The 24053-nt window shown below is 40.2% G+C and overlaps 1 protein-coding gene across 1 annotated transcript in view; it reads left to right on the top strand.

Annotated features, from left to right (window-relative positions):
- The window catches only part of LOC126183614 (WD repeat, SAM and U-box domain-containing protein 1-like), a 218763-nt gene that overhangs the window by 66015 nt on the left and 128695 nt on the right, over positions 1-24053 (top strand). Inside the window, exon 7 of the mRNA XM_049925730.1 lies at positions 19734-19824. Coding sequence (XP_049781687.1) covers positions 19734-19824 — 91 coding nt within the window. The remainder of the gene's footprint in view (positions 1-19733; positions 19825-24053) is intronic.

Genomic DNA, 24053 nt, shown 5'->3' with positions numbered 1-24053 from the left:
TTTTCAGTAAAATGTTTTGCAATAGTAGTCCACTATCTTATAGGTAATATAAGAGGGCATACCTTGTATCAGTGCATGGAGTATAAATGCATACAGCTGCTGTTGCTGACAGCATCAAGCAGAACTAAACACTTAATGCCAGACATGTCTTAAAGACAATTTTGAATGTGAATGTATATGCGAGTTGTCATGCTGTTAGTAATAACTGTTGATATGGTTAATACTTCGTGATTACACTGCTGTATGTGTAAATTGTTGTTTTTGGTCTCTGAAGAAAGCATGACCAGTCAAATGCTTGTGCATATGTGAACATTTGAAAATGGCTTCACAACTTAAACTGTTCAGCAGTGCAAATGGAAAAAGGATATAGAGTGAAACCCCAAACCCCATTTTTACACTTTTCAAGGGACTTAAAAAAACTGGTGTAAAATGTGGGAAATAGTGTTGTAAGCTGTAAAAGTTACGTATAGGATACCGCCTTGCACTCAGTGTATGATATATGTACATAACAAGCATCAAAAGATTTGTCAGGGACTTGTTTATTATCTAATGAAGATTTATTATTGAATAAAAACTGCTGATGTAATTGGAACTGATAACTATTTGGGAAGTAGGAACGTTTTGACTCAATTTCGTATGTCATAATCAATGTTTTTGAAAGCCCGCAGCAGTCATTCATTATTTAAATAATGAAATACTGCACTAGTTACATATTTTTTCATGCTTAGCATGACACTTTTTGAGAATTTTTTCTCATTGTTAAGTGGAAGTATGTAAATAAGTACAAGGCTATTACAAATGATTGAAGCGATTTCATAAAATCACTGTAGCTCCATTCGTTGACATATGGTCACGACACACTACAGATACGTAGAAAAACTCATAAAGTTTTGTTCGGCTGAAGCCGCACTTCAGGTTTCTGCCGTCAGAGCGCTCGAGAGCGCAGTGAGACAAAATGGTGACAGGAGCCGAGAAAGCGTATGTCGTGCTTAAAATGCACTCACATCGGTCAGTCATAACAGTGCAACGACACTTCAGGACGAAGTTCAACAAAGATCCACCAACTGCTAACTCCATTCGGCAATGGTATGTGCAGTTTAAAGCTTCTGGATGCCTCTGTAAGGGGAAAACAACGGGTCGGCCTGCAGGGAGCGAAGAAACGGTTGAACGCGTGCGGGCAATTTTCACGCGTAGCCCGCGGAAAATTGGCTCATGCCACAACTGGAGACCGACAGCGCCGACTTCATCTTTCAACAGGATGGTGCTCCAGCGCACTTCCATCATGATGTTCGGCATTTCTTAAACAGGAGATTGGAAAACCGATGGATCGGTCATGGTGGCGATCATGATCAGCAATTCATGTCATGGCCTCCACGCTCTCCCGACTTAACCCCATGCGATTTCTTTCTGTGGGGTTATGTGAAAGATTCAGTGTTTAAACCTCCTCTTCCAAGAAACGTGCCAGAACTGCGACCTCGCATCAACGATGCTTTCGAACTCATTGATGGGGACATGCTGCGCCGGGTGTGGGAGGAACTTGATTGTCGGCTTGATGTCTGCCGAATCACTAAAGGGGCACATATCGAACATTTGTGAATGCCAAGAAAAACTTTTTGAGTTTTTGTATGTGTGTGCAAAGCATTTTGAAAATATCTCAAATAATAAAGTTATTGTAGAGCTGTGAAATCGCTTCAATCATTTGTAATAACCCTGTATTGTGTATGGTGTTTGAATATGTGCTATTCTGCATCTCTTGCACTGTAGTTGTCTTTTTGAGGTTATTAGGTTCTGTACCTCATCGGCTATGTAGAAGACACACGCGCGCGCACACACACACACACACACACACACACACACACACACACACACACACAGTTTTTTGTGTAACATTACTAAAATACGTATGTAAATGCTGCATTTGACAATGGGAATAAATTCTCGAAACACATTTTGCTCAGTATGAATAAAATACGTAACCGGCACTGTGTTTAAACTAAAAACATTTGAGCAATGCGAAGTGAATGACGGCTTCAACTAGTGCTCCAAATGGCCATACGCCGAAACACGCTAAATATGGTTCGACAAAGGTCTCACGATGTTCACAACAATTACGAAATTGCATTTGCGCAGTAGAGGCATTTCGGAAATGGTTGTGATTGGTCAGGATATCTTCATTCAAATGAACCTAGTTACTCACATGCCATCAGCCACCATGCCAAGTAGAGCTTGGTGGCGGCGGGAGATACGACACGAATTGTTCCAACTTTTACACATTTACCAGTTCAAATCCGCTGAGTAGGGTGCCCTGGTGTCAAGAAACTTAACCACGTAATATTTGTAAACACTACTGGACAGCCAACATCATGCCAGCATCATTTTTTCTCTACAAACATTTTTTCATAATGCGTAAATCATGGGAAAATTATAAATATGTTGACACAAAGTAGAGTGCAAATTAACATTGTTAGCATAGAAAACTTGATGAGACCGATAAAAAAATGTTGTAAACGGTAGGAAAATGTTAATTATGGGAACATAGAAGTGGGGTTATGCTGTAAAGAAATTTTACAGTCTGAAAAAATGTTATCGTGTAAACATTTTTGTGCTGTGATTTTTCTTTTTTTTTTTTAAAAAAAAAAAAACATCCATGATGTGGGTCTCACCTAGAATGATCGTGTTGTCAATGGTTCATTAAACTGTAACAATGCTTTCCTTCCAACTAAACTGATTGGATGAAATGATTTCAGACTTTCACTATGTAGCCACTGTCCTCTAATGTATGCATTTATTCTTTATTGTGGGGTCCGAATAAGTTTGTACTGTATATGGTAACACACATAGTAGCAGGGCTGGATTGATGGTTAGGTGCAGACCAGCATTCTTACTGCAGTTAATCTCCCATAGTGCCTGGTAAATCCATATTCTGATGTTACCAGTTCCCTGGTGTGGCAGTGTGGAGCCCTAAGACTGCCACACTTACTCCTCCTACAACGGGGAAAAAAAAAAAGAGATAATTGTTAGTTTACAAAAATACCTGTGAGTCCAGGTAGAATTGAACTTTTCTGTATTGCATCATCACAGTATCATCCTCTTCTCTTGACTTTGAAACAGCACAGTGCTTGTGTATAGGTGTGTGGCAGCCACAGTCTGAGTTTGTGGAGATGGGGATGGGACAAAGGCCCATCCAGTAGTGGCTGACAATTCAGCAACATCTTCGGCAGTCGGGTATGTCGATCTATGACTGACAGACACGAGTTTCTTTTCCTCAGGAGAGTCAGTGTCATGTCACCATTTTACAAATGGGTAGGGGCTGTTTTAAAGTGCTCAGAATTTTACGTAGCAGGCCTCAGCATGAAAAGGGATTGCAACTCTTCCATCTTCCACACCATTAGAAGCTGAACAATATGGTTTGGTGTCATTCTTCTGAGGTGATTGTCATGCAGTTGCACCATGGTTGAGAACACCACTGCCTCCCAATGGTGACCTCAGCTGGATGTCACTCATTCTGGATACGTGAAACACAATGTCTATTTCAAAGTAACGATGCAGGTCACACCTCTCAGTGTCTGATCTTGTAGTATTAAAGCTTCTGGCCAACTCACAAACCTGTTGATGACTGATAACTGTCAGGCAGCAGTGGAAATTGTGACAAAAAGGTAATGGGCTGACAAGACCCACAGGTGTCACGAGTTTCTGAGTTGTGCCTGGATGTCACTTTGCACTGGTGACAGGGAACTCGCCACTGGATCCATGAGCAGCAGTCTTTCTTCATACGAGATCCTAGAAGCATTGTGCTTTGTGTTATCAGTACCCTAAAAGTGCATATGCTTGGATGACTTAATACGTGCAAGTATGTGTGCTTAGTAACTAATATAAAAAAAAATTATAATACAAGGAGCATCATATAAGTCCCAGATGCTACAACTGAGAATAATTATGTACTCAATGCTGAGGAACCTTCCTTTAACCTGATGTATCAATGTTTGTGCCTCGATGATGGTCACTCTACCAAAATTGATTGTTGATGTTGCAGCATCATTTGATGGTTTTGTGATGCTGCTCTTTAAGTATATTGAAGATGTACAGCACTGTTAACCAAAAATAAATGTTGGTCTGTCAGGAGATAGCTTCGTGTTACTTCAACAAAAATCTGTCCAACTGCAAGATTGAGATTATGTAAAAATTCTCCACTTTTATTGTTGTACCTCTCTTCTTGGAAATGACTTGTCTGAAAGTACAAACATTACTGAGAATTTTCCAAGAAAAGAGTTATTTAACATTGGTCTTAAGTTTTCATAACTTTTGTTTATGTCATACATTTTTTTTTTTTTCTGCTCTACTGGTGCTGCTTTGCCTGTATGGTGTTTGATTATTTCTAAATTCTTTTTTATGAATTTCTCATTAATCCACACACATAGTTAATTAATATGTATTTGTTTTTGCACTGATGTACCTGTTTTTTATTCTGCTGCATGTGTTTTGAGTTTGGTTTTTGTGCCCACCCATCTACAAGTTACAATATATTGTGACATAAAGCATAAATGCATAAAATGATCGTAAATACAGTGAAACCTCTATATAACGTTTTTCAAGAGACCACAAATTCTGAACACTGTATAGAGGAAAACACTATAAAGAGGAAGGCTTCCAAATAATAATTATAGGGCATTACTGAAGATCAGGATACCACTAATCAGCTTTGACAAATGGTGCCATAGATGACATTTTAAATTTTCACAACATATGATATTCATTGCAAATTATCAATGTATCAACTGATTAGTCTTTTAAATTAAAACATGGGGCTCGGTAGGTGGATGGGTGAAAGTAAATGGATCAGTTTGTACAGTAAAAAGTTATAACAGATTCTTAAGATTGACATCATTGTCCAAAGCTGACAGGTGGTACCCCATTCTTCAGTTGACCCAATTATAGAATATGAGCCAAATTTTGTTTATGATATACTGACAGATTACATAAAAACACAGTAAATGTCACAGATTAAAAAAGAATTAGTTACAAAAAAATTACTTCAATAATTAAATTATGAAATGGAACTTAAATTTGCACAAAACTCTAGGAACCTAAGCAATCTGAAAATAACATACCTATGATTTTTTAAAATATTCAAGCAGGCTTGCTTGTTTTCTATTTCTCCTAGACTCTATGGCAATCATTTCTTGCTCCAAATGAGCAAGTTGAACTACTGTTCTGTCCTCAAGTCTATGGGCCATCATGTATCTCCTGAATGTTTCAAAGGCTTCAGCTACCTTAGTATATGAGGGCACAGGGTTATCTTCCTTGTCACTGTCACTTTCACTACCACTATTACTCTCCAAGCTTCTCTCTGCAGTCAGCTCCTCAATACTTTGTACTCCTGTGGTTGCCACGTTGTCATCCACAGCCACAAAGTCCTCAAAAGTGACAGAATCACTGCCTATTAATTGGTGAAACTCTTGCAAATCACTTGCAACTTCTTCCACAGGAGCTGCCATCTCATTCTCACAGAATCCCGCTTTTGTGAAACAGTTTTTAATAGTTTCAGCACTGACTTCCCTCCACGAGTACATCATTAAATTTATTGCCTGTAAAATATTCAGCTTCTGTTGTGAGCTTTGCTGGCTTCCCGGTTTCCTTTGGTCCATCTAATTCAAGGCCTTTTTTACAAAGGCTGTCATATATTTAACCTTAAGGGCATGTATTATGCCCAAGTCCAAAGGTTGCAGACGGCTGGTGCAGTTGGGCGGCAGGAAAATTACTTTCACATTTCTCAGAAAGGGTACGTCAGGTGGATGTGCTGCACATCTATCCACAAAGAGCAGCACTTTTCTTGCAGCACTCCCCATTTTGGCGTCAAATTCTCTGAGAAAATGTAAAAATATTTCACTCGTCATCCATGCCTTGGCATTGTTTGTATATTTGCACGGAAACGTGGAAATGTTTTTGAAGCACCTCAGATTTTTTTGCTTCCCAATAACCAAAGGTTTCAGTTTTTCACTGCCATCGGCGTTTGTACACAACAAAACGGTAAGACACTCCTTGCTCTTCTTACCGCCATGGCAATTTTCCCCACGAAAAGTAAATGTCTTATCCGGCATTAAATTGAAAAACATGCCGGTTTCGTCAGCGTTATAAATGTCACGCAGTTTGTAGCCCTGTATCAGATTAGGGAGTGTCTGCATCCACTGAGCTACAGTTGGTTCGTCCACACTTTTACTTTCTCCACATTCCGATTTGTACACAAAACCATGACGCTGTCGAAATTTATCAATCCATCCATTGGACGCCTTAAAATTGTCCATTCCTGACTGCAGTGATATTTGAAGCGCCTTCTCCTTCAAAATAGTTCCGTTTATAGGAATGTTTGCAGCATGTGCTTGCTGAAACCCTGTTTTTCATAATAGTGTTGAGTGTTGAAGGGGCCAGTCCCAATTGCTTCGCTAGCTCCACGCAACTCACGCCAGGAGATGCCTCCACTTTTTTAATAATAGAAACCTTCTCTTCCAGAGAAATATTCTTCCGCTTTTCACACATATCCACTGATGAAAGCTTTAAAAAAACGTTATATCGAAGACACACACTTACTAGACACACAAACTGTTTGCTGCTCAGCTCACACAACACGCTACGAATACAAAGCAACGACTGAAATGGCGCCATAAAGATCGCAATCAGAATGTGTGTCACATGTAACGTGACCGGGTTCTGCCGCTGACATATGAAATACTCTGAGCGCGGCCTTTCCGAGCCAGTGCAAACTGTGAATCCACAGAATGGAAAACATGGGTCTACATCCAGTCACTTAAACATTATAAAGAGGTAAATAATTGACCAGGGTTCCAAAAATATGAGCGTTACATGGAGGAAACTGTAATGTAGAGGAAACGCAGTAAAAAGGAAAATTTAACGTTGTTTATATGGGCTTTTAGTCGGGACCGAAAAAAATGGATGTAACATAGAGGAAAACATTATATGGAGGAATGTTATAAAGAGGTTTCACTGTATAGGTAATCATATGGTGATTAGTAAGGAGATAATAAAGCTGACATTTCACAGTAACAAGCCATCACATTGTTTCATAAGATTTGCAGATACTTTTCACCCTCAATCCAACCATCCCTTGAGTGTTGAGAAGCATTGGATCTAATTATCTGATTGCCAAATTGTCACTCATAGTAATATTTCTTTAATTAAATAAAAAGCTTTTGCTGTGGTAATAGATAATCCCTTCAGTGCTTTTGTTCACTGTTTATAAACATTCTAACCACACCTCAGTTTTATAAGGCTTACCTAGGCACATCGGGCACTGACTAGGTGGACTCTTATCTCCCTAGCTACTCATTTTACTGAGATGTATCCTTAAAATTTTTTTCTTCATCCTCCCAGTGGGAAGGGTGGGTAGGTCCCAGCACTTGATTGAATGCGATGACTTGTGTAGCCAGTCCTCTGGATTCAGGACTTATTCAGAGTGCTGCTATCTACAGTAACAGAACACATGCTGCTGGCCAGAATGTGTTTTTAATAGTCTAGCAGAAAGGGAGTAGTTTTGAGAAGGTTTCACCCTCCTATATCCAAAAGTGCTTAGAAGGAATCTGTGGCTCTTTAAAGTCAGTCGAGTGCTTGAGCAATGGGACACTGTTAGTTGAAACTTCTAATTCCCAGCAAGCAGCTAACCTCCAAAAAGCTAGATGCCTCGGGGACATACAATAGAAACAGAACTGCACAACACCTGGAACTACAACAAAGGTGTTATGACTTGCAGGGATCTACTTGACATTCCCAGAGAAGAACTGTAAAAGAACGCATTTTTGATGTGCAAAACATGATGAAAAGGGTGAATGGTGGTATAATGAAATTGGACTCCTTTGTACTTACTTCCGACAGCACAAAACTTCCAGAGCATGTCAAGGCAGGTTTCCTTTGCCTAAGCATGTGGCCTTATTTCCCCACCCTAACGCACTGTTTTAAGTGCCAGCACTTTGGGCACACCACTGTTGGATGTAAGGGAGAAGCCACTTGTGGCAAATAGGGTAAGGCTGCCCAAGAAGGAGTTGGATGTTCATCTCTTGCTACATGTATAAACTGCTCTGAGCCTTGGCCAGCTTGGTAAAAAGTCCACTTTAATTTCATTGGTCCTTTTTTAGAAACTTTCTGGTTATTGCTTTTTCTTGTTTTCATTATGTTATTCATTGTCCATCTGCGATAGCAGGCATGACTGTCAAGGCCCTGTCATAGATATTTTCGATAGGAGAACTCTTGCACTTTGGTTTTGGACAATAGTCCTCAGTTTGTGGCACAGTCTTTCAAGGGCTTTTGTACACACAATAGCATTCACCACATCATGGTGTCTCCCTTCCATCTGGAGTCAAGTGGCAAGGCAAAATGGCTTGTCCAAACATCAGCCTGTGTCAGGGCATTCGGACAGCACGCTCAGTGGATTCTAGCTGTCATTCATCCACAGCTAGTGCGGTCACTGAATTGTCACAGTTCACACCAAATATCAACTTGTGGCTTGCCACTGGAAACAGTTCAGTCACAGGATGATTTCAGGCCCCCCACTCTGGCTGCGGGCCCGATGCCCTGTTCTTCATCGGCCCTGGCAACTCTGGGAATCAAACAGGCCTGGTCATGCCCACCTAACCCAGTGGTTGGGGCTTCACCAGCACCGATCGCAGACTCGCTTCCTGCAGCAGGTGCCACCATCAGTGAGGCTGGAAGCCAGGTTTCTATCACCAGAGCATCTCCTCTCCAGTCCGTTGTCATCACTGCCCATGTCAGCGCCCCTCGGCATGTCCTCCGACATCCAGATGGCTCCTGCCCCATTGCCGGTTGTGTCCACTGGTCACACCAAGGCCCACGGGCAGCAGGCATATCCTCAGCCCACTTGCTTTCACATTCGTACATGATGGTCCAAGTGTATCAAGAACTTCTCACACCTTTGGCTGTCGACTGATGCTATGGACATCTCTTCAGTCACAGCATAGTGAACAGTGACACCAAGTCTTTGCCCCCTCCCATCCCCCCCCTACCATCCTCCTCCTCTGCAGGGGAGGGAGAGTGATATAACTCTCTGGGTACTACAGTACTACATCTACTTCCCCAGAGCAGATGTAAATTGGGCCATTACGCGAAGTGCAGTGTGCACTGACATTCACACGGTCCACCTTCAAGTATCCGTGGCAGTTCCAGGGGCAGCCTAGTCACCAAGCACCATCACCAGTTCTGCTGCGCATGCACAGTACTACACCAGTGGCACCTGATGTTGATAGCATCTTTATAAGGGCATGCACAACCCTTCAGTCCCTCAGTCGTTAAATGTGCTAGAGACGTGTAAACTACTTTCATTGTATTCTTGTTGATGTCATTCTGTGACCTAATAAATTGTATCCATTTTATGGCTTTGTGTTCGTTGTTAGAACAGAAACATTGGCACTAAATGAAAACTCTGGCAAATGCAAAGTGATTAAGAATACAAGAGGAATTAGAAATTCAAAATGACAAAACATGCCGCGGCAGTACATCCTGATCGTCACATCCAGCTGTTAAGTAGCTATGCAAATAACATATTATTGTCAGCTAGTTGTAAATAGTTTTGTGTGAATCACTATACCTTAGATGTTAGAGGACATCATGTAAATGAACTGTTCTGATGTGGCTGAATAAGATAACAACAGTGATACATGTGTCTAAGCAATTAACTAAAGAAACAAGATAAGCAGGAAATAAATCATTGAAGTAGTAAGGAGGAATGGTGCCATGAGCTGCTGATGGAGATCTCCCCTAGCTATCATCCAATGGTCAATTGTGCAGCCACAGATCAAGAATTATCTCAACATTCAAGCAGTGATAAGGGTATTATAACACTGATGAATTAATTCAGCAATTGGACTGTATGTGATAGATTAGTGCTCCTGTAGAAGAGCAATTCTTTGCCAGTACACCATGGAAGTAATTTTCCACCATGAGCATGTGAATGAAGATATTGACACAAGATATCGTAGTAGACCATATTTGTGTAGGATCTTTAGGTCGGAGTTATGATAAGAGACAGAGAAAATAATTTAGGAGTAGAGGAAACAACTCACTACATAGTATAAGCATTGAGTCATCAACAGGCACACAAAAAATAGTGAAAACTTTACCACTTTCAGACGAGTCTTTCAAGAAGCTAGAGTAAGCATGCACGCATGCGTGGGCAAACGCACGCACACTTGCGTGTGCCCGCGCTTACACACACACACACACACACACACACACACAAAAAGACCACTGTGCAGCTACAGTGTGCCTGCCGACAAATCAATATTTCTATTATTTGGTGAGTTGTCTCCTTTACTCCTAAATTATTTACAGTCTGCTCAAACTGTCCTTACCATAACAGACAGAGCAAGTTAGATTTCAACATCTCTATGGTAGCAACATCATTTGAGATGAAGCATTAGCCCTGCTGGACAAGAATGGAGAAGGGAATGAAGAAACCATACTGGCATCTGCTTGGAAAAGAAACACAACTAATGTGAAGCACAAGAAAGGTAGTGTGTGCCATGTTCCAACATGTGTTCTGGTGCATTATACCAGCTAAGTGGCAGAAACAGTCATTGCATATTGTCAGGATTCCAGCTTCTGAGACTTGTAAATGATTTGAACATTAAATGCTGCCTTAAGGAAGCTGTAGCTCTACTGTTTCCCTCTAGGGGAAAAACCCCATCTTGGGTCTCCTGCCATATTGTGACAAAACATGTCTGACTTATAGTTGCATACAGTATTCATACTTGTGCATACCACAACAAATATAATTCCTTAAAAGTGCTGCACATTTGGAAAAACTGTTGACTGAACATGTGTCATGATTCAGCAGTTAACCGTTTAGTGCTCCATGACAGTCAGTATCAGTGAACTGTAAATCCAGACAGGTGAAGCCTGGTTACATGTTATTAATATGTTTGCATTGGCTTTTATCTTGGAATGTTTGTGTTACTCCTAATCATGTAGGCATACATTAAGTGCATTTTTGATAATTCTTTTGTGGTTTTGTAACTGCCACTGACCTGGGGAGGCATTTACATAAATAAATTATGTTACTTAACTCTGTCTTTAAAAAGAAGTGTTGTTTTTTCATTATTGAATTTCTTGAATTTTTCAACATCAGGTAAGTGTTTCACTTGTAAAGATTAGAGGTTCATCAAAAGGACAGGCACAAGCTTATGAGAAGACAAGAAATTATTTAGGGAATATAAATATTGACCAACTTAAACTGTTAATTGCTAATATCTGGCATTCATGTGCAACTTGTAGATTAATTTGTAGAAATGTAGATGAACTTAGAATGATTTATTCAAAAAACTTTAAGAACACTGATATGACTGTGTGACTAACAATAATTTTTATTTTTCTTCTGCTACTGTTATGCAGCATACAACACACAATAAATCAGTATGTGGACATTGATTGTGTGTTGTATACTGAACAAATATAACTACTGACTTAACAGTGACTACCTTAGATCCATAAGATGGATAAAATCTTTTCTTAAATTGTTTATTCTTGGTATGCAGTATGTTTCAGTAATGTATGATCTTAGGGACTTCATATAAGTTACATGTCATCTCATGCTATGGCAATTGTGCAACAAGACCGGGGTGTTGCAGAAGAGAAGGTGTTTCAGGTTCGTTGCAGACCCACTAATGCTACAAATTGTGCATGACAGTGCGCAAGTGAAATTGTGTGGCTGCTTTAAATATTCTCCAAAGTTGAAGCACATGGGACACTATGACTTTTGTGGGCAAATCATCTAAATTCAGGGTTGCTACAAGTTCTGGAAATCAGAGAATATCAGGGAATTTCAAACGCATCAGGGAAGTATCGGGGGGGGGGGGGGGGGGGGAGGGAGACTGAAAAAATCTCATATTTTTTTGTCTCAGTAGCATGAAATTGTTTGTTTACTTAAATGTCATGCTTCGTCACTGGCTTGGCACATCTGAGTACATGCATCACTTTCAGACTCTCTCATTCTTACTGCTTCTTCGCTTCCCACCCCTCCCCTCTGCTTGAGGTCAGTGCTGCCATCACTACTTGCTGCTAGCCTAGCAGCTGCCGATGAGAGGCAGGGCGGCATGAGTAGTAGTTTGTTTGGATGTGATTATCAGAACTTATCGACACAGTGGCCAGAGACAATGGTCATGTGTGCTTGAGTTGTGTCTGAATGATTGTGTGAGTGCACTTGTTTTCTGACGAAGGCTATGGCCAAAAATGTAGTTGTGAGAGTGTGATTGTCTTTTCTATGTGTCTGTGTGGGGCTCAGCGATCATCTTTACGGTGAGTTGCCACCTATCCTCATTAGTATTTGCGCAAGTAATCTGTTGTGTGGGTGATCACCGCAGTCTCATTTCATCGACATAGTGTCTGTGATACATGAATAGCTGGCCACATGAGTGGACTTCCATGACGGGCCAAAACTGCAGGCCATTTCTGTGGGTATCTTGGATTGGACCTGCCAATCTGAAGCCCATACTTTCCCACTAATGTGTGGACCCTGCCTGTCGGATCTAGTCTCACCGATCTTCCCACAGGCTGGGTCTGTCTTTGTGTGATGTAATGCGGCAGATTTTCATAATTTATCCATGGACCCAGGACTGTGGTGCTCCTCGGCAGGGCAGAGGCCACAAACGATGGATTTCAGGAACTGTGACTGTCTCACCGCAAGTAAATTGCATAGTGCGGCATTTTATAGACATTTTATTTATTCTAGTACATTTTGGCACTTTGAAAGTAGTTAATACTCGTATATTAGGAAGTATGGATGATAAGAAGAAGAAAATTGTGGCAGTCACTGGCAGTTTGTACACTATGTACTGATGTGTTTCTTGAAAGAAAAAGCACATAATAACTGTAGGATAATAGACATAACACAGTGGTCAATAACCGACAGTAATGAACATAGTAGAACCAAAATTTTATTCATGGTCACCTACAGTGTTGGTTTACATAACTCTTCCCACCTTATACATTTCTTTCAAGAGGCCTACTTTTTTCTGAACTTGTATCTGAAAACAGTGAAGGTATTTTAAATCTGTCTTGTGACTCCAACAAAATGCATATTTTTGTAACTAAATGTGTTCTGCTTTATTGAAATAAAATAACATCAGTGTTCTTAATGAAACATATATACCATTTGGCTTGCTTTCTCCATGTAAAAGCAGTTCATTAGACAAGATGTTGATGTTAGTACTTGAGATTTTTGCTCACACATTTAGAAATACATAAACCCTTACTTTTTTGGTCAACTTATGTCTTTACTTACCCTTGAGACCTCAAAATTTGTCAGGGAAAAATGCTAAAACTTGTTTGGAAATCAGGGAAATATCAGGGAATTTCACGTGGGGAAACTTTTGGCAACCCTGAAATTGCACACAGATTCACCATGAAATATTGGTGCTATATATCCCAAGTGCAATGTAGTGCCCATCCATAATGAAACAGTGCCAACGATTTGACCAAGGCCACACAGATGTGAGTGATACCGATCAGGAAGGACCACAGATGACAGTGTCTAGGTAGCTAAGGAATTGGTTCGCAGCAATTGCAGAGTGACTATCGTGAGTATTGCTCAGCAGACACGCATCTCAATTTGCAGTGTTTGTTCTGTGATCTGTGGTTTCTGCAGTATCAGAAATTGTACTCACACCTGGTTCTGTAATCTCTGTCATCTGCACACAAGGTTTACAGTATTTGAGGACTTTTTGAGCTATACTCAGTGGAAGGCAATGATTTCCTAAGCCTCACCATTGTGGGCAATGGGACAGGTTTCCAGCATTTCACGCCTACAACAAATGGTATGGTGATTCACCACCTCACTCCTATGGAAGAAATGCAAAATTGTGACATCAGCAGGGAAAGTCAGGGCCGCTGTTTTCTTTGAATGTTGAGGAGTTGTGTACACAAAGTTTGTGCCAAAGGGCACAGCCACCAGTGGTGATTTGTACTGTGCAACTGTGACATCACTACACATTGGTATAAAGAACTAGAGGTGTGGAAAATCAAGCAAAGACATTGTTGTCCTCTACAGCAGTGCAACAACCCACATGGTGTGCACAACATGAGCTTTGCAACGACATTTTTGATGGGAGGTTTGGAAGCATCCACTGTACAGTCTAGATTTTGTACCATGTGATTTCTACCTTTTTAACAAGCTGAGAGCATATCAGTGAGAAACAGATTTTCCAATGATGAGGATGGTCACACAGTGGTTCTCAGATGGGTCCATGACCAAGGAGTGGAATTCTATCATCACAGAATTGAACGATTCATAGAACATTCCAATTGCTGTGTAAAGAAACTTGTTGACTTTGTGGAAATATAGTGTCATGTATCTGTGTCACATTAAAGTTTAGTGCAGCTTTCAAGAAAAGTTACTTGACCTGCTTTAATAATGTGTGACCTTCTTTTCAAAGTTCCCTTGTAAAAATGTTAGTTGCAGCAATATTACCTAATATTTTACTTGCGTGAAGGTTCAAGAAACATAATACTGATTTAAACCTTCACTTTTGTACCTATGACACATTTGAGAAATAAATAACTTGAAATGATAAGGAGAAAACAGCAAAAAGTAAATAAATTATTTTATTTTACTCTGCTGCAATTTGGTGACAGAAGATTAAAATGTTACTGTGTATTCAGGAAGTTTACCCTGTATGCATCTCTAACAGTTGTGGGGTTCATAGATCCTCAGAACAAGAGTGGCAGCTAAAAGGCAAATTGTAGTTGCTAATTCCTTGCAACAGTTTCAGAAGTACAGGGATAGAGAAATTTATGACTTTTTCTCCTTCAGTTGTCTGTTGAAATATCAAGTTGTTTGAAACCAGTAGCATTCTATTTAGCAACAAGTTAAGGAGTAATTTTCAAAAACACCATTTGCTGCAGAGAGCATTGAGAAACTCCAAATAGTGACTCTGTGACCAGGGATAAGAATTTTTGTTTTGAGTCCCTGTTATATAAAAAGTGAGAGAGAACTCATATGATAGCTTGATACTGTAGTGACTATAATAGATTTTCTGTTTTTGGAAAAAAAAAGTCACTAGCTTCTTTGTCGCTGAGTTCATACTGGTAGTTCATCCATAAGAAATATTTGACTGATTACTATTCATGTTGCTCAAATGTATTTGAGTGTAGAATATTTCAAATGTCAAAATCTCATTTATTGTTCCTTTATACATATATTAACTGGACCATAGTCAGCTGATGAGGTTGCTATATAGCCTTTTCCAAGTGGCTGTAATGGTTAATTCATGTGGCTATACTTTGTTTGCATACTGTATGTGTTTTGACTTTGGAAAATTTCCATACGATTGTTCCATGGCTATACTGTATTGCATCAGTCAGTACAGCAGATAAAGACATGTGGCACACAAACATTTATGAGATTATGATTGTTTTCATACAAGAATTCATTTTGATTGGTGCAGCTCCTACTCTAGCGGTCCAGAACACTTGATAGTGAGTAGGCTTTTTGAAACATGTTTTGTATAATGGAAAAGTAAAGAAGATTTTGACCACTGAAATGGTAGCTACACAAGAATTCCCTGTACTAAGTGAACATGACTGTGGATAAATTTGTCTTCATATATTCCACATAATATCTTCACAGATATGTAGTTTAACAGCTTCAGTAGACAAATAATTCCGTGGATACCAGTTTTAGAGTAAAAAAATTGTGGTAGTTGTTTGACATCCTATGCCATCTTTAACTATTCTTAAATGCTGCAAAAATATGACAGTTTTCTTGATATTCTCCAACATCATCTGCAATTGTGACAGTTGCCACCAGATGATGATCAAAGAAGATGAAAACCACTTTGCAAATAAATAATTTTGTTTTGTAACTATCATCATGCCATGGTTATACTTAATGGAAAGTTCAACTAACTTTACTTTCATCAAGAATTTACAAAGGTAATTGTCTTCTTCTGCTGTGTGAATTTAGCATTCTGTAGAATGAGACATACTGATAAAATTTTCTTATGCAATAATGCTAAGAATATATACATAAAAGATTCCTGTTGTGCATTCTTAGTTCATCCACAAAGTAGAAATGTTTGATCAACCATTGACTTGTGCTGGTATTTATCTCCTATATTCAGACCATTGTCAAAACAAATTTCTGGTCCACAGTCATAAAAATAAAATTTTCGGAACAGAATTACTACAGATCTTACTACTTTTTTTTTTTAATTTTTCAGACATGTATAGCTTCTGTTTGCTTATATATGTGCACAGTTCAAAAGGTGTTGATGACCATCATGTTTCTTCTATTCTCTCTTATTGTGACACTTTTCACTGCAGCTGTCAGGGGAACTTCTAACAAATATATTATGTACCCTGCATTTAAAATGTTCTGCTAACACTTAGGAAGTTAGAGCTATGAGGACTCAAACATGGTTCTGGAACATAAAACTACAGTGCCTGAGAAAAAGTGAAGCACCCAGAACACGTGTCGATGTAACTTTGTACATGTACACACCGTGATTAGAGTTGCAGTTCTTTGTAACTGTTAAATGGCCACCAGAGTGCATTAATTTTGGTTGTGTTTATTGTTGTTACCAGGGCTGGTAGGGTATACACTGATGTGTCAAAAGTCATGGGATACCTCCTGATATTGTGTAGGATCTCCTTTTTCCCAGGGTAGTGCAACAACTTGATGTGGCATGGACTCTACAAGTCAATAGAAGTCCTCTGCAGAAACATTGACCCATGCTGCCTCTATAAGCATCCATAATTGTGAAAGTGTTGCCAGTGCAGGATTTTGTGCATGAAGTGACCTCTTGATTATGCGCCATAAATGTTCGATGGAATTTATGTCGGGCAATCTGGATGGCCAAATCATTCACTTGAATCGTCCAGAATGTTGTTAAAGTCAATCATGAACAATTGTGGCCCGATGACATGGTGCATTGTCATCCATAAAAATTCCATTGTTGTTTGGGAACATGAAGTTCATGAATGGCTGCAAACAGTCTCCAAGTAGCTGAACATAACCATTTCAACCAATGATCGGTTCAGTTGGATGAGAAGATCCAGTCTATCCCTTGTAAACATAGCCCACACCATTATAGAGCCACCACCAGCTTGTACACTGCCTTGTTGACAACTCGGGTCCATGTTGTCGTGGGGTCTGCACCACACTCGAATCCTACCATCAGATCTCACCAACTGAAATCGGGACTCATCTGACCATGCTACGGTTTTCCAGTTGTGTAGTTTCCAACTGATATGGTCAGAAGCCCAGGAGAGCCACTGCAGGCAATGTCGTGCTGTTAGCAAATGCATTTGCGTCAGTCGTGTGCTGTCATAGCCCATTAACGCCAAATTTCACTGCACTGTCATAACAGATATGTTCATCCTACATCCCACATTGATTTCTGCAGTTATTTGATGCAGTGTCTGTTAGCACTGACAACTGTATGCAAACACTGCTTCTCTGTCATTACGTGAAGGCCATCGACCACTGTGTTGTCCACAGTGAAAGGTAATGCCTGAAATCTGGTATTCTTGGCACAATCTTGACACTGTGTATCTCAGAGTATTGAATTCCCTAATGATTTATGAAGTGAAATTCCCATGCTTCTATCTCCAACCACTGTTCATCATTGAAAGTATCTTAATTCCCACCGTGCGGCCATAATCGCGTCGGACACCTTTTCTCATGAATCGCCTAAGTAGAAATGACAGCTCCGCCTGTGCATTGTCTTTTTATACCCTGTGTACACAATGCTATTGCCATCTGTACATGTGCTTATTGCTGTCATATGACGCAGTATAAAGTGATGTGAAAAGTACCAGATGTTGAGTGATCACTGTGGAAGATACGGAGATGGTGTGTACTAATGTGAGGCAGCACTTTAGCAGCTGACATAGTTCGAAAGAGACGTTATTATGGGTCTCCATTTGGTTGGCTGGTTGATTCCTGGAATATCCAGATTTGTGGGGCATTTAGATGCAACTGTGGGCCATTATTTGGCTACATGCAAATGTGCAGGCAGGCAGACTCATCCACGTACTCGGCCACGACTGACCACCGCTAGGGGGGGATTCCCATATTGTGCCCAAGCCCATCGTAACCCCTTTGCGTCTGTGCCTGCCATCCGAGAATGAGTGAAAGACTCCCAGCAACAATCTATGTCATCCTGCACCATTGGTAGCCAGACTAACAAATTGTCCCATTGCATGGGCTGTCGTTAACAGCACGACACAAATGACTGCATTTGGAGTAGTGTCATGACTGAGAAGCGTGGACTGCTGATGAATGGCACCATTTAGTGATGAATCACAGTTTTGCACTGCCCAATATGACCATTTTCAACAAGTATGGCAGTGACGAGGGGAGAGGTCCCATTCATCCAGTGTTTTGGGGAGGCACAGCGGAGTTCTTTGTATCATGATGATGTGGGGAGCCATCAGTTATGACTTCAGGTCATGGCTGGTAGTGATTGAGGGAACTCTGACAGCACGATAGTACGTCATGGACTTTGTGCATCCTCACGTTTTAGCTCTTGTGCAATAATATTATTGTGTTATTTTTTAACGGGATAGGGCTTGTCCCCACACTGTACATGTCTCGGTCTACTGTCTGCATGATGTTGAGGTACTCCTGCAACCACCAAACTCCCCTGATATGTTCCTGTTAGAAAATGTGTGGGATTAGCTCAGCTGTGTTCTGGTACCCATATCCAGGGTATCGAGGACCATCTACAACAGTTGTGGGCAATCCTGCCTCTGGAGAGGATCCAAAAGCTTTATGACATCCTTCCTGACCCAATCAGTGCATGCATCCAGGGCAAACAGGGTGCAATATAATACTGATAGGTGGGCTCTTACTGCCAAGTTCAAATTTGACTCGATATTGTAATCGCTTAAATAACGTAACATACTCTCTCAACTTGTGAAGTTCCATTCTTTTCCTCCTCCCCTTCGTGATGCTCAACCTTTTCTATCAGGCATTGTAATATACAGTGACAGTCATAAGGAGAATGACACTTTTTTGACTTCACAGAGTTTTCAAAAAGTTGTTTACAGTGTTATTTAAATGAAATAATGAATTAATTGCAGAGGGCATTCTTTATAGACTTACCTGACAAGTTAGCTCATAGAAACATATTTGCTCAGTTTATGTGATCGCTCTAAGCTTGTTGATACCAGTGCCTACCAATTTTAATTGTATATTACAGCACTGAGGATGGTCAGTAAGTGACCGAAAATCAATTTTGCGGATAATAAAACAAAAAAATACGACCAATGCTGTTTCTCCTTCTAATTATATCAATTATCTGGTCGTGGTGCACAGTACACTCCATGGAGTCGCCAGTCAAGCAAACTTCTCTTATGAAGGTTTCCTGAATAGAGAAAAAACACTTTTCTGTTGTAATACTATTTGCAAGCTACTGCATGCAATTGCACAACATTAGATACTGCAGTTATTAATATAATATTAATGTAATATTTATTTTTATTTTTTATTTATTTTCTGTTTTATAACAGCAGTTTGTATCAGTCTAATTAAACTAAATTTAAAGTCTGGCATTGATCAGGCATCATTTTGTGTGAAGTTTGGAGTAGGAACACACAGACTGAGTGTAATGAGAGAGTAGCAGCCATAATATGTAGTATATTACTACATTTATTGCTCTGTATTGTGTGAAGATGATAACTATGTTTTTTCTTTCCTTTCTTTTCTTGTGCAGTTGAAGGGATCCTGCCTGAGTGTTTTGGATGGGCACTTGCGTTATGTAACATCCTGTGCATTTTCTCGTGATGGATCATTGCTAGCATCAGGTTTGTACATACTGAAATATGTTACATAACTTACAAGTGGTTCCTCATCATTCATAGTACATGGAACTGACATTTCTTCTCTTTTAGTTTTTGTGTTGGAAGTGATAAAACTCTGAAACATAAAGAGACATAACCTATTAGAACAATTGAAAACTCTAAAGAAAATGAGAACTGACATGAGTGAAAGGAGGTTAATTAAGAAAATATAGTGTCTTTGATCTTAAAAGTTACCGAAGATCAAGGAAAACAGAAGATTCATCAAAAAGTAATAAAATAGAACAGAAGTCACTGACTCAAAGTAATTCTGTTTGAATGTAGAAGGATAACTTGAGAACATTTCCTGTATTTTGTGATACGTGTATTTGAATGCAGTTTGGATGAACTTAAAAAAACCATTTCATTTTGCATGTAGTAAATTGTCAAATTATGTAATGTCTTTGTAATAATGTTTGGGTAATTTCCACTAACATCTGTTTGGCACCGAGAAAAGAATGAATACAAACTTGGCAGATGTGTAAAATATATAAAATTTAATACAAAATTAATTCTTCTGTAAGATATACAAAGGTCCAGCAGTGTCCTATCTCATATGGTCAGGGACTTTGGTTTTATGGCAACCATCAAACAAATTGGAAATGTGAAAGTAAGATTCAATATGTCTCATCAATGCCCAAGGGCATAATAGCAGCAAATGAGTGGGTGCAAATGGAGCAGTATGATCTGTCTTCAGGGAATAGGTGGGTCACGGGCAATGGCTAATGAAAGTTGAAGCCAGGAGGATTATGGGAATGGAGGATTTATCGCAGTTAGAGTTCCCAACGGTGCAGTTCAGAAAAGCTGGTGGTTGTGGGGAGGATCTAGATGGCACAGGCTGTGAAACAGTCATTGAAATGAAGAGCCTCATGTTCGACAGAATGCTCAGCAACTGGGTGGTTCAGCTGTTTCTTGGCCACAGTTTGTTGGAGGCCCGTCATGCAGACGGATAGCTTGTTGTTTGTCATGACCACGCAGAACACAGCACAGTTGTTGCAGTTCAGCTTGTAGAGCACACGACTGGTATTGCAGGTAGATGGGATAGATGATGATTGTGACTGGACTGGAGTAGGTGGTGGTGGGAGGATGTATGTGACAGGTCTTGCATCTAGGTCTATTACAGGGATATGCTCCATGAGCAAAGGGGTTAGGAGCAGGGTTGTATAGGGATGGATGAGGATATTATGTAGGTTCGGTGGGTGGTGGAATACCACTGTGGTAGGGGTGGGAAAGATAGTGGGTAGGACATTCCTCATTTCAGGATATGATGAGAGGTAGTTGAAACCCTGGCAGAGAATGTGATTCAATTGCTCCAGTCCTGGGTGGTACTGAATTATGAGGGGAATACTTCTCCATGGCCAGACAGTGGGACTTTGGTAGGTGGTGAGTGACTGGAGAGGTAAGCTGCGGGAGATTTGTTTTAGTACAAGGTGGGGAGTTTAATTACAGTCTGTGAAAGCCTCAATGAGACCCTTGGTATATTTTGAGAGGGACTGCTCATCACTACAGATTGATGACCATGGGTGGCTAGGTTGTATGGAAGGGACTTCTTTGTATGGAAGGGACTTCTTTGTATGGAATGGGTGACAGCTGTCGAAGTGGAAGTATTGCTGGTGATTGGTTGGTTTGATGTGGATGTAGGTACTTATATAGCCATATTTGAGGTGGAGGTCAACGTTAACGAAGGTAGCTTGCTGGGTGGAGGTGGTACAGGTGAATCAAAAGGGGGAGAAGGTGTTGAAGTTCTGAAGGAATGTGGATGGGGTTTCCTCACCCTTGATCCAGATCATAAAGATGTCATCAGTGAATCTCAACCAGCTGTGGGGATTAGGATTCTGGGTGATTAGAAAGGGTAAAGGGTTCCTCCAGATGGTTCATGAATAGGTTGGCATAGGGTGCCACCTTGCGGGCGCCCATTGTCGTACCCCAGATTTGTTTGCAGGTGATGCCTTCAAAGGAGAAGTAATTATGGATATGGATGTAGTTGGTCATGGTGACTAGGAAGGAGGTTGTAGGTTTGGAACCTGTCAGGCATTGGGAAAGGTAGTGTTCAATAGCAGCAAGGCCATGAACACTAGGGAAGATGGCATCAACAGTGACGAGCAGTGCTAAATGAACAGGAAGTGTTGAGGGTTGGTGATTGAAAAGGTTGGTATCTGTTGTTTAGGAGGGTGGGTTATTGGTATTAGGCTGAAGGTGTTTGTCTACTAGAGCAGAGCTTCTCTCAGTGGGGGCACAGTAACCACCCACAATGGTGTGTCTTTGGTGGTTGGGTTTATGGAGTTTAGTTAGCATGTAGAAGGTAGGAGTGCAGGTAGTGGTAGGGGTGAGTAGAAAGATGGACTCCTGGGAAAGGTTCTGGGATGGGTCTAAGGATTTGAGGAGAGACTGGAGGTCCTGCTGGATTTCTGGAATGGGCTCACTATGGCAGAGTTTGTAGGTGGGTGAATCTGATAGCTGGTGGAGTCCTTTTGCCAGGTAATCCATGCGATCAAAACAGTGGTTGAGCCTTTGTCAGCAGGTAGGATTATAAGGTAGGGATCAGTTTTTAGGTGGTGGATTGCCGTTCTTTCTGTGGATGTAAGTTAGCTTCCACATTGAGTGATTTGAGGAATGATGGTGAGCCAAGGTTTGAGGTTAAGAAAATCTGTGATTTGAGGGCAGTGGGTGTGCATCATGGTTGGATGGAGGAGTGAATTGAGTCAGACAGGGTTCAACATTGGTCTTTGGTTGAGCCTGAGTGGTAGGGTTGGTGGCGAAAAAGTGTTTCCACTTAAGGACCAGAGAAGAAGAGAAGGTCTTTAACAATTACTGCATGGTTCAATTTGGGAGTGGGACAAAAGATAAGGCCTTTTGAAAGGACTGATGCTTCTGTAGAGCTAAGGCTTTTGGAGGAAAAATTCATGGCTTTTTTTGGATCTGTTTAGGCTCAGGATTTTGTATGGTGGCGGGAGTGAGTTTGTCTAATTCCGATGAAGGCCATTTTGGCCAAAAGCTTACTTGTGTGACAGTATTTCTGTTGTACTTATCTCCTACACAGCATCACCACTGTATAGTGAGTAGCAATTTATCCGTCTCATAATATTGTAAAAAAATGAAATTAGATTGCTGAACACCAAAGAAAATCAGAAACAAAGAAAACTGATTTCAAAATAAACATAAAAAAATCACAAAACAAAGAGAAATGATTGAAAAACAAAGGAAAAAGTTCGCTGGATGAAAAGATAGCTAAACAGAGAGAAAATGTCATTGAGTGAAGAGAAAGAGCATTGAACACAGAAAAGAGACTGCCAAATGACAAAAAAGTGACAAATAACAATTACAGATAACACATGGACAAAACAAAAATTATATTATCAGGAAAAATGACTAATTGTATAAAAAGGAAAATTCACTCCAGGGAAGAGTGAAACAGAATGGCTGACCACTATTTGCCTTTAAAGGATGAAATTCCAAATACTGCCAATAAACACATTTAAATGTGGAAAAAAATTATTATTTACTTTTGGGAGATGAAATTTGATAAACACATTTAAATGTGGAAAAAAGCTATACCCAGTCTTTTGTGCTGTTAGTTCCTTCTTCAGGAAGACAGGAGGATAAGTTGGGAAAGGTTGGAAAGGAAGGATGAATCACTGAGACCCATGTCATGAGGATGAGGGGACAAAGATCAAAGATTTGGAAACATAGAGTTGGATGTGGAAGGTAGTAGTTTTGCTAACACTGTGACCGCTTCAATCCAGAGATAATAGAATAACATAGTGAGAAGAAACATAGATTAAGAACAACAGAAATGTAATGCAGCTATCAACAGTTCTAGGAATTTCACCCTTTGAAGGTAAATGCCATCCAGCCATACTGTCTCCTCGTAATTTCATAACTTTCTCAAGTGAATTTCCTTTTTGATGCATTATTGTGAACCATTTTCCATGTGGCAAACCAAAGATTCTGTTGTCGCTAGGACCAGATGTGTCACCAAGCTCCCGTATTAAAAGGAGGCATTAGGTGCGTAAACAGAAGAAAAGTGAGAGTAAAAGAAGATAGTTTTATGGAGGATGTCGTTTCTGAATGTGCTATTGGACCCAGGCACAGAACTATGGAGGGTTTTGAGTGCTGGTTAAGCTGCAGTGACAATACCAAAGAGGACCAGAGGACTGAAAAAGGAAAGAACATGTTTGTACAGTAAGATGCAGAAC

Source organism: Schistocerca cancellata, chromosome 4 (assembly GCF_023864275.1).
Source record: "Schistocerca cancellata isolate TAMUIC-IGC-003103 chromosome 4, iqSchCanc2.1, whole genome shotgun sequence".
Lineage (NCBI taxonomy): Eukaryota > Metazoa > Arthropoda > Insecta > Orthoptera > Acrididae > Schistocerca > Schistocerca cancellata.
This window is presented reverse-complemented; position numbering and strand designations above follow the sequence as displayed.